We start from the raw sequence: 12073 nt of genomic DNA, 5'->3' as shown, positions 1-12073 counted from the left end.
AATGTGAATTGTAAACTTCTGATTGCTGAACCTTAGCGTAAATTGTCATCAGTAGTTTGAGGTGGCCGATTAACCAAAACCATGAGAAACTGCACCCAGTCGTTGCTTATTAGTGGTGACCAGCCCACTCTCTGTCCCAGGCCGAGCAGATTCAATTAGGCTTCAGAATTCCACTTCAGAGCTGTGCTCTGCTTGGTGTGTCACCACCGAATCACGGAACTCGGTTGTGAGAACCGTGACACGGCTATTAGCTGTGGCAGAGCTGAAGCTTAACCCTGCGTAAGCCAGGAGAATTCAGGGCTGGCATCCAAGCCCCACGGGATGCTCTCCGGTGTGTTGTCTCTGAAAGAACCATGCCTTCCGTGTGTCTCCACAGGGGAGGAACTGTGCTTAGGCCTGAAACGAGGCTGCACCTTGGACTGTCCTTTTGGTTTTTTTACCGATGCCCACAACTGTGAACTCTGTCAATGCCGTCCACGGCCCAAGAAATGCAAACCCACAGTGTGCGACAAGTTCTGTCCACTTGGATTTCTGTACGTATTGGTCTGTATTTTCCACAATTCAGAAACTAAGTGTAACTTGCTGAAGTGGTCATTCCTGTGTTCGGGGGTTGTGTGTGTGTGTGTGTGTGTGTGTGTGTGTGTGTGTGTGTGTGTGTGTGTGAATGAACCAATGGTGGTGTGAGTCGAGGGTTTATATTAGGGGATTCAGAAAGAGGGAAATCCTTGTCTCTGAATATAGGCATCAAGTTCCGGTTTTTTACATGAAGATGGTACAAGTATACTTATTAAATATTCTCTATCAAGTCAAACCCAAATATGGATTATTCTGTGGGGAAAATAGGCTCTTCAAAAACAAACAAACAAAAAAAAAACAAAACAGAAAAACAGCTGCTTTCACCTGGTTGTGTTACTTCACACCTTCAATCCCAGCACTCAAGAGGCAGACCATGGCAAGTTCGGGGACAGCCTGGTCTACAAAGTGAGTTCCAGGCCAACCAACATAGTGAGACCCTGCCTCGAAAAAAGAAAAAAGAAAGACAAAAAGAAAAGGATAAGAAAATCACCATTTGGTTTCTGGTTTTACCATTCTTTCCTTTCCTCTCTTCTGTTTTAGACTTCTGGTTGGGGGGGGGGTGTAGATTATACATATATGTGTATGCCTCACATCAGATGGGTTTCATATTATTCTCTTTTGCCCATTTTCTTCTAGTCTGCCTTTAAAAATTATTAGGTTGAATTTGGGCATAATTCTTATTTTAATTGGATAATTGAGTTTAAAAAATTATTCTAAAAGTTTCTATTTAAAAAACACAGGTTTGGTGGTGAAAGCTTATGATGTCAGCACTCAGGAGGTGAAGTCTGCATCTAGTTCAAAGGCAGCCTAGATTACATGAGACCCTGTCTCAGAAAAGATGTCCCAAGTGTTAGTCATACTATTTTTAATTGTAAGACACAAATGTGATACCAATAAAGATGTAATTATTAGGACTGAAAAGATAGCTCAGTGGTTAAGAGCACATATTGCTTGTCTGATAATGTAATTCCAGCTCCAGGGAGCTAATGCTCTTTCTGGCTTCTGTGAACTGTTACAACACCACACACACACTAAGTAAAAATAATTTTAAAGATATAATCATTTTGTAACTTAACTGCTGATACAAACATAAAGTGCCCCTCCAGCCCAGTAAAGCAAGTAATTAATAATTGATAGCCACTAACACCTCAGGTTTTTATTCATTTTCAATATATACACATTTGCTTATTTATTTATATGTGTGTGTGTGTGTGCAGTGTGTGTGCGGTGGTGTGCATATGCAGAATGGCCGACAGCTTGTACGGGTTAATCTTCTTCTTTCACCCTATGGGCTCTGAGAATGGAACTCCGTTCAGCAGCATTGGCAGGTTCTTTTTTTGCCCACTGAAACGCCTTGCCAGCCTAAGGCTTTTATTAGCATTTGTGAAGCCTCCCCAGGTCTCAGAGTCCTTACAGCCTTCTCTGTGTTGTGTAAGTTTTGGTAGTTAAAATTTTTACTAGCGTATGGAATTTCTCATTTGAGAAAGCACACAGCCATAACAAAATGTCCCCGATGTTAATCTCTCAACATTGACCAGTGACACGTCCCTCAGCCGCTCTGCGCACTGGAGTTGCACGTCCATCCTTTATATTGCAGTACTATCTTTCTAATGAAACCCTCACCCGTGCCTCTGGGGACAGCCACATTCCAGAAGCGCACAAACGCTTGAGCAGTTCTAAACCTTCCTGAGAGCTAATTACACCTCACCTAGGAGTTCTGAGTGCAGGTGTCCCGTCATTCTGCGTAAATGATGACGTCATTGACCCTTGGTCTGAGCGCGTGGGCATCATTTGAGACTTCTGGATTTTCTGACCTCTGGCAAAATTTTAATTACCCAGGAAGAATAAGCATGGCTGTGACATCTGTCGCTGTAAGAAATGTCCTGAGCTGCCATGCAGTAAGATCTGCCCCTTGGGCTTCCAGCAGGACAGTCATGGCTGTCTTCTCTGCAAGTGCAGAGGTAAGTGCGAGCCCTTCCTCTTTGCAGCCTGAAGGACAGAAGGATAGACGTCCTGTAAATGATAGGATTTAAGTGACTGTGCCTGTTCTGAAACAAGTGCCATTCTGGGACCCTCCCACAGGACACCCTCTGTCTTTCATCATAATAGCATTAAGAGGGCTCCAAACAGAATTTGAACGGAGCATGTGTGGTTAGCACAGTGTCCAGGCTAATCACTGCAGAGGGCTTCACCCCTGCTAGTCTCAGACATTAGCCTGCAGCTGTAGTGTATCTCGTTGCCTATGGCGGAAACCATTCCTTCAGGAGTCGGATTGACATCCTTGGGAGTGGGTGTCTCTAAACTCCTGTTTACCTGGGTATTGCTCCAGTAAGAGGATTTTCATGAGAATTTAGGCTTGCCTTGAGAAGCCCATAGCAGGCCAGAGCGTTATGTAGGCAAGGTGACACCAGTGCCAGTCTTCCTCCTGCAGTGACATTCCTGAAGCCACTAAATGTGCACCCTAAACCAACAGCTTAGTCCTAGCCCTTCCTCCCTTTCCAGATTGTTGTAGTTGTCAGAGATATGCCAGTCAAACAGCCGAAGATCCCTGTAGCCTGCTTCTCCAAGTTGAACGCTTACTTGTATTTTGGAGGAGTCATGGTAAACAAAACTGTGGAGGAGTTAGTATAGTCAGTCACTTCAGCCATCTTACTAATCAAAACTCCAGTGGTTGCAAGGGGCCCAGAATCGCCTCATTGGACCAAACTTCTAGAATGATGAGTCTCTCTCTATATATACATATACATATACATATATATTAACATTACAAAAACAATGCTTGTTTATTGTATAAAGTATTTGGAAGTCAGCACTACTCCTCCAGTCAGAAACATATTCACAAACTCCTTTCTTCTCTTGGTTTTCAAAAGTGGGTGCCTGTTGGTTTGAATTCTTTTCCCAGGCCTTTTCTGTATCACCGACTGTCCTCCTCAGGCCTCATTTTTGGTGGCTGGGTTCTAGTCCACATAAGGGCACTACAAGCTGTTTCTCCTATGCCATAGCTGATTCTTTAACAGGCTACCTTTTGTCTGTCCAGAGGTCCCTCCTTCAGCCGGGCCACCTGTCCTGTCAGGCACATGTCTGTCCATGGATGGCCATCATCATAAAAATGAGGAAAGCTGGCATGATGGGTGCCGGGAATGCTACTGTCACAATGGAAGGGAAATGTGTGCCCTCATCACCTGCCCGGTGCCTGCCTGTGGCAACCCCACCATTCGTCCTGGACAGTGCTGCCCGTCCTGCACAGGTAAAAGCTGGCTGCCATCTTGTCGTGCACCACCTCCAGCCTTGTGGGGCTGCACCCACCTGTGACTCTGGGGAAGAGTGGGGTCTGTCCTCGGGACACCGTCTCAGCTATCTGTGGCTTCTGTTATTAATAGCCATAGAGTGAACTGGATACTGTGAATAATTAACCCCAAACCAAAGAAAATCCTAAAGCTCTGGAAATGGTTCTCCATATTTTGGAATGGTTTACTCAGTTATATTGCTCTTTGGACTAGCTTTTTTTTCCCCTAGAGGTCTGTGGACTTAGATTTGTAAATCTAACCCTCCAGTTCACTGCTAGCATATTGGGGCCGAAGACTTTAGCCCTAGTTAATTGGATAGGATTGGTGAGATTTTTACTTCATAAAAGCTTATAACTTACCAAGTATTACTGGAGATGAGAATTACTGAAATCTGTGGCTGTTGTTCTGTCTTCAAGAGATGGATATGTCGCATTCTTGCCAAATGGAGACATTTGGAATGGTCAAAATTCAAAACAGTCTAGTCCTAATAATAATAATCAAGGTGAGTTGCTAGAAGAATAGAAGAGGGGAATAATCTATGCTGACCAGGCTGCACCTGCCTTACCTTCTGGCACACAAAGATCCTCTCAGCTATAAGATTCTGTCTTTCTCAACAGTTACCAAATTGGTGACACCCGTACCTTTGCATGAGGAACATAAGTGCAAAAAAAGAGTCTTGTTTCCCCTAGTGCAGTTAGATGTGTTCTCCACCAGCTCTTTCCTTCATCACGTATTTTGCAAGTAAAGTGAGCAACCACCATGTCCACCAGATCAGAAGCAGCTCGATGAGATAGGATTGTGTCTGCACCAACTCTCCGAGAGAGAGAAACATCATTTGTTCCCTCCAGATATTCTTTATTAGAGGCTTGTGTGACTGGGAACCTGTACCTGGCTCTGTGTCAGCTACTGCTCAGCCAAGAAGTCTGAGCTAGGCAGGTGGAAATAGAGAGAGATGGATCAAAACAGAACCACAATGCAGAGTGGGACCAGAAGTATCTTTCTCTAGTTCAGAGATGTAGCCAATTCTAAACCACACAGTTACTGACATATTGTTGGGGCTGAGAAAAGCTCCGTTGGTGAAACGCTTGCAAATAAATAAATAGATAGATAAATAAATAAATGGGAGCCAGGCAGTGGCTTTAATCAAATGGATCTCTGAGTTTTGAGGCAAGCCTGGTCTACAGAGGGAGTTCCAGGACGAGCTCCAAAGCTACACAGAGAAACCCTGTCTCAAAAACAAACAAAACCCAAAAAAACAGGGATGGTGGTTTAGACTGTAATTCCAGTACTTGTTGGGGAGAGGGGCTGAAGGATCCCTGAGACTTACAGGCCAGCTAATCTAACCAAGTCTGTGAACTCCAGGTTCAGTGGAAGATCATTCAACATGATGATAGATAGATAGATAGATAGATAGATAGATAGATAGATAGATAGATAGATAGATAGATGGGTAGGTGGGTAGGTGGGTAGGTGGGTAGGTGGGTAGGTGGGTAGATGGGTGGGTGGGTGGATGGGTGGACGAATGGACAGGTAGCTAGATAGATGATAGACAGACAGACAGAAAGATGGGTAGAGAGCTATTGAGACAAACACTAGACATAGACCTTTGACCTACACACACACATGCACTCACTGGCTTTCTGAACGTACATACATATACAGAAAAAAACATTCCTTTGCAGGCATGTGTAGAGTTATGTTTTTTTCAGAATCTTTTGTGGGTTGCTGTATGTGGCCACTTCTGACTGGAAGCCCTAAAGGTCTGCTGTCCTCGTGGGCTCCTTCCTACCTCAAAGAGCAGTCACTTCTTCTCCCATGCAGAGCCAGTGTTCCCTGGGAGGAAGGAAGGGTTTATGATCGCCAATTAGCACTGTCTTCTGCGTTAGTCCACACCCTCTACTCATCCTTTACCTTTTCCTCACCATCCCTCAGCCACTGTGTTTTGCTTTAAAGCAGGAACATAATAGAGCAAGATTAGGGAGGTAAAAACCCCTGCACACAGGTCTCCTCATGACGCCCCCTGCTTATCAGCTTTTCAGAGTGTGTCGGTTGTCTGTCCTCTGAACGTCCTTTCTGAATGCCATCAGAAAATCTTTGCCAATATTGGTTTTCATTGTGACATTTTCTCTCTCTCTCTAAGCCACTGGAAATGCTCTCCGAGTGTCTTGTCCCACCTCTGCTTTCATTTCCACCACTTTAGCCATCGGTTTTCTGGAGTGTGTCTGCTTAGTCAAAGTCCCAGGCTTTCCTAGTTCCCATGAGATAAAGCTGACCTGAAAGTCAGCCCACGCCACTGTATTCCGTTATTGCCTCACATACTGCTTTGTAAGGGACAGCCCTGTGCTTGGACTCTGACCATTTCTACATAGACAGGGTGGTTCCCCTCAACCCTCAGCATCCGCTGAGCTCCAGGCCTAAGCCAGCGGTGATGACTCTAGATCGTTTCTCAGCAGGGTACACCTCTGTCAACACCTCCTGATGTCCTTGTTGTGCTTGGACTCCAGGAATACGGTTAGTGCTGTCTTACTTCCCATCACCACATCATGGGAACTCCCAGTACCTCTGTAGCCATTGTAACATTAAAGTCTCCCCATCGTTATCAGCTCGCAAAGGGACCAAATCCACATCCACTCTGGGGAAAGACAGCCTCCGGGCATGTCTCTGGTTGATGATGGCACTGTCCACCAAATGTTTAGTCTCAGGTGAAGGGTTTCAGACTGTTGATTCTGTAGATACATTCCTGCTTGGGGTCCTGGCAACTGGCTGAGGAGAGGTGTGGCGCCTTGACAGTGGGCCATATTTCCAAGCATAAAAGTGTTCAGAATCCCAAGATAATAAAGTAGACAGGACATCCATCATTTGGAAGTTTTGTTTAATCTAGAGGCATATCCGTTTTCCAAATAACCATTGACTTCAGTTCCAGCCCCTTGACTGTGCTTAATGCTCCGAACTGGTAGCTTTCAAAATATGTAAAATAGAATACTAGTGCCTCGCTCACAAGGCCATTGAAAGGAAGAAAAGAAATACAGAAGTGAGAAGTGCCCAGCCTGGAAATAATTGGACCATAACAAGCATTCAGTAAATGAACGATCTCAATTCTAGACAACTCCTGCATACCCCGGGATGCTCCAGCGAGTGAGCCTCCCTGTAATTTCATTCCTATTGAATTCTCTCAGGACTATCGACAAACTCAGCCACTCGAACCTCCCTTCCTGAGATTAGCTCTTTGTCTTCCGTTTCTAGGCATGGGATTTGTTCTTTCCTTTTCTATTCCTGGGATAAGAATAGGGCTGAGTTCTCTCGCTCCTTGGGCCCTTCGGCTTCTCTCTCCCTTAGAGCAAACACCACCCATTTCCTCAGCGGTTACAGAAGCTGCGGGTGAATAATTTCTCGTGTTTTCGTTCTGTGTCATTCCTCAGATGACTTTGTGGTGCAGAAGCCAGAGCTCAGCACTCCTTCCATTTGCCACGCACCCGGAGGAGAGTATTTCGTGGAAGGGGAGACATGGAACATCGACTCCTGCACTCAGTGCACCTGCCATAGTGGCCGGGTGCTGTGTGAGACCGAGGTGTGCCCACCACTGCTCTGCCAGAGCCCCTCACGCACCCAGGACTCCTGCTGCCCCCAGTGTACAGGTAACCAGCATGGTGGCATGGCACAGGCTTGCTGGGAAGGATGCAGCTTTGTTTGATGGTTCTGTAGACATCAGGATGAGCTCTGTGCCAAAGCCAGGAACTTGTGCAGGATCCTCTGGCTGCCTGCTTCCCCAATCCATTCCCCTCTGTCACCCACATAATACAATCAGTATGCATGGCACCTGAGTTGACTTCGAAAGAGAAAGACTGGCTTTTCCCTTTCTCCTTTAGCCTTACACTTCACATTGACGATGTCCATAGAGTACAGGCAGCCCCTCTGTGCCAAATTATGTCAGGTGACTTTGCTCATGTGAAAAGTCACCTCACATTGTTTCTAACAAATGCGAAAGCTAGTTATTGGTGAATAATATAAATACAACTCCTTGAAATTGTAGAGGTTGTAAAAATATGCCCATGCCCTTCCGAAACTGTGATTAATGGGCTAAGACCAGGAGTGTTGAGTGGGTGTCCCCGCGTGTGCATGGGGGCTGTTCCTGTGTTCTTCCTGTGATTGCTCAGGCCTTAGCAGGTAAATTTCAAGTCATAAAAGAAATATGTTATGTTGTAAACTTGCTGAGATATTAAATGTGTGCTACACTACTGGTTTTATACCTAAAATAGTAACTCTAGCAACACTAGGATAAATGGCTTTTAGAAAACAATTTTAATTCAACACATAAAATTGCCAAAGCAGCTTGTTTTATTTGGTTGTGTTTAATCTTCCCAGTTTTTCAACTAAAACCATAACCACTTTCCTTCTTTGTACACAGTCAGTGAGTTTTTGCTCAGTGGAACATAAACTTTTATGTTTTATTACTTCTCTTTTTACATTGATGATCTAGTTAGCTGTCTGGGATCTTGTGCTGTCTGTCTGTCCATTATACTCAGTGACTAAATTTCAGCCAAAGTTGATCTTAGGACAGATCTATTTGTATAAGTAGCAACTATATTCATCAGAGAGGCCTAGTGCAAAATCTTGTCTACCGTAAGTAGTCCATTTGTATTCTATCTTTAGGCTTTTTGTGACCTGTTCCAGCCGTGTTTTTATCGTGATCAACATGTTATATGGAGGCAAGTCCTGCTGGTGTTTGTCTATTAAGGAAGACCTATGACTGTTCCCATCCTCCTGATGGGAAATAGTTAGTGTCAGTGAGCGTCTATCCATTTTTGCAGGCATTTCCGGAATGCCTGAACTCAGCCCTGGGGATCCCGAGAATAATGAAAACAAAATAACTTCTATCCTGGGAAGCATTGGTCAAAGAAAAAAAAGAGTAAAACATGCCAGTGTGGTTCTACGTTAAGAAAGTGATGGTGCACAGAGAGGAACGGCGAGAGGGGCTGCTTGAGCTCCGGAAGACGTGAGGAAAGGAAGAAGTGCCCTGTACTCTTGGGGCTAGGGGCCGAGGAGAGGTTCGGGGGAGCTACTTCTCTGTGACCGCGAGCCCAGGTTCTTGAATGGGACACCTGGCTGCACTCAGAGCTGAGCCCAGGAAGAGGTGATGGACAAGGCCCAGGTCAGGCTTAGGCCCAGCTTCACAATAAGAGTATGCATTGCAGAGGCTCCTCGGGTTCCTGTCAAGGCAGCTGTGACTTTCTGCCTTTCGCTCTCTGGGGCTGAGTGACACTCCATCTTAGGCCTAGCCTTTTCTTCTCATTTGTAAACTTGGGCCATGGCAGCAGCTACCTTAGTCTTCAAGGAGGAGCAAATGTGCTCACTGGAGGGTGTGATGGACTCATGAAACAGGTGGAAGAAGGGTCCTCCCTCCATTTAGAACTTGTGTAGCATGTGGTCGCTACACGTCTGCCTCATACTCTGTCTCATTCATGGCTGAGGGCAGCAGCATTCATGATCCCGATTCAGGAGCACACAAGATAACACCCCACTCTGTGCCCACTGGGGAAAGGTGACTGGATTCTGGTTTTGCTTGGTCCGCTGCCATGCCTCTTCTTAGACTCCTGGGATATTGTGACATTTCAAAAGCAAGAACCCCACTAACTGTTCCATATCCCAGATTTCTTCTTCGGTGTAATTGCCATTAATTTCTGTGGCTACCAACCCCCAAAGAGCTAGCTGTATTTCCTGGCGACACTCTTTTTTTTTTCCATTTCAAGTTGTCATCTGATGTGGAGACCTTCCTATAGTACAACCACGGATGGTTTGTAAATGATTTTCCCTGGGTGGCAACCTAATGCTTGATCTGGGTTGCTAAGCCTTGCATCACTACTGGGAACGTCTCAACTTAGGAATGTTACAGACAGGTGTCTAGATAGTGCAGAACAGTGAAGACACATTTGAGTGTTGAATGGTTAGGACTGCGTTGACTGCAGGTAAGAGAGAACCTAGCTCTAAAGTTTAAACTAGTAGAGGTTTATGTGACCTTACACGAAGCTTGAGGCAGGTATGGACCACCGTTGATTCTGTGGCTCTGTGACTTAGGATAAGTTTGTGAGTGACTTCAGTCAGCACAGTCTTCAGGGTAGGAAGAGCGTGGAAGGATGCAGGCGGCAGTGCCTCTCCCCTCGGAAGAAAAGCGGAAGCAGCCCTGGAGATCCCTTTATTAACCCTGAGCTGCAGCTAGACCAGGGGCCTCACCTCTTCCTCCCTGGATTGCAAGAGAGTCTGGGAAAGCAGGAACAGGGTTTCCTGACTGACCCATTGTGATCCAAGTTCCATGAGCCTCCACAGAAAATGAAGACTTTGCTGAAGGTAGGAAGGAAGGCGAGTAGACCCTGTGCGAGCACCTGGCAGAGTCTCAATGACAAGTCTTTTCCTATTGTTACTGTGTTCTAAAACTCAAGACCTTGCTAGAATCAGGTTTCCTAATTTTATGGCCGGCCGTGTCTTTTTTAATGAGGCACCCAGAGCCTCAGAGACAGGGAGTGTCTTTGTAAGTGTGACACTTAACTCTGCTGTGTGCGTAGTTGGTGCCTGCAGCGCTGGCTTTGCTGACCTGATGCTCATTTTTCCAGATGAACCTCTTCAGCCTTCCACATCCCATAATGAGAGCCTGCCTAGTTACTGCAAAAATGATGAAGGGGATATATTCCTGGCAGCCGAGTCCTGGAAGCCTGACGTTTGCACCAGCTGTGTGTGCATGGATAGCGTCATTAGCTGTTACTCTGAGTCCTGCCCTTCCGTGTCCTGTGAAAGACCTGTTCTGAGGAAAGGCCAGTGTTGTCCCTACTGCCTAGGTAAGATCAAGGGGGGGACCAAACAGCCTTCATCTCTCCAAGTGACCACTGAATTGACACTGACAGCCATTTGCTTAGATCCATTAGTGTTTTTTAAATTGGTTTTTCTGGTTGGTATACCATACCGACGCAGTGTGTGGACATTAATCAGGAACGATCAGGGAGATGTGCTCCCAAGATGGAGGGCATGGAGAATAAATCGCTGCTGTCTCAGAACGCAATGGCGTTACAGCGCCATTGTGTTCCACTGGGACCCTTAGCCAGTTCTGCTTTTTCAATATCATAGCTCTAGCTACCTGACTGATTTTGATAGCCACCCCAATACTACTCTCCATATTAGAGAATGTTCATTACATAAAACTTGTCTCTCCCTTGAGACCAACTCAATATGAAATATTCATTAAATCTTTGTTTGGCTTTTCCTGTCTGATGGGGCAGTGGGGTGATCCTATTTAAGCCACGTGGCTGTCCACATTGGTGGCCTGAGCATAGAGTGAGACCTGAATAAATGATAGTTCTCTTTCCTCTTTGTGGCCCATGGTGCCACATCCTATAAGTAGAGGACATACGAATATTAACCCCTAATGTCCATACCAAACCGGTCCTGTGGCTATGAGCCAGATGCCGCTCTGGGGACCAGAAGGAAGGCTGAGACAGATGGCATCTCTAATCAAGGACAGCCATGGCTCCCAAGGCCCTCGCTGTCTTTATTGGTTTTGCATCCTAAAGTCAAACGAGAGACAAGACACATCTCAGTCCCACAGTGAACCCTTAATCAGAGTGGCAGATGAAAACACATGCTATTGTTGGTTAATTATAGGTAATTGTGCACTTACTGCCAGTGGGGTCTGCGTGCTTCCTAGACAGAAGTCATTGCAGGTGTTTTGAGTAATACCTGGGGAAGAAGAAAGAGTATCAGGCCACAGAACATTGTTCTTGAGAATTTTACAGAGCTGGATATGCTCAGTGGTTATACTGAGTGTATTCAGTGTGTGTGTGTATGTGTGTGTGTGTGTATGTGTGTATTCGCAAAGAATATAAAACAGTATGTCTTGAAAACTGACTCTCTCCTTTGAGTGACCATCTATATAATTTATCCTTTAAACTAAAGTGCTGTTGGGTGAGGACTATGGGCAATTGTGATGTAATAGAAACTACGGATCAGGAGTCTACAGAAACTGGGACAGATGGTAATTTCCCAGTGGGAAGAGATACCTGTAAGCATTGTTCCCAAATGGAACTAAAAATTGATCAAGACATGCATCCACATTAGCTGCCTTTCAAAGAGCTGCCTACAATTCGCACGAGAAATGGCACGCTGCCTTTGGTGCTAATCTAAATCGGAGATGTAACCAGGATACTGTCCATCCTTCACAGGGATTC

General features: G+C 45.4%; 1 protein-coding gene across 3 annotated transcripts in view; it reads left to right on the top strand.

Moving 5' to 3' along the window:
• The window catches only part of Crim1 (cysteine rich transmembrane BMP regulator 1), a 178656-nt gene that overhangs the window by 144110 nt on the left and 22473 nt on the right, over positions 1 to 12073 (top strand). For all 3 annotated transcript variants that reach the window (XM_057775644.1, XM_057775638.1, XM_057775630.1), the window contains 5 exons: positions 377 to 533; positions 2416 to 2537; positions 3614 to 3823; positions 7283 to 7498; positions 10469 to 10690. In XM_057775644.1, coding sequence (XP_057631627.1) covers positions 377 to 533; positions 2416 to 2537; positions 3614 to 3823; positions 7283 to 7498; positions 10469 to 10690 — 927 coding nt within the window. The remainder of the gene's footprint in view (positions 1 to 376; positions 534 to 2415; positions 2538 to 3613; positions 3824 to 7282; positions 7499 to 10468; positions 10691 to 12073) is intronic.

This window comes from Chionomys nivalis, chromosome 1 (assembly GCF_950005125.1).
Source record: "Chionomys nivalis chromosome 1, mChiNiv1.1, whole genome shotgun sequence".
In the NCBI taxonomy this organism is placed as follows: Eukaryota; Metazoa; Chordata; class Mammalia; order Rodentia; family Cricetidae; genus Chionomys; species Chionomys nivalis.
Note: the sequence above shows the minus strand (reverse complement) of the source record. Positions and strands in the feature narration are given on the sequence as shown.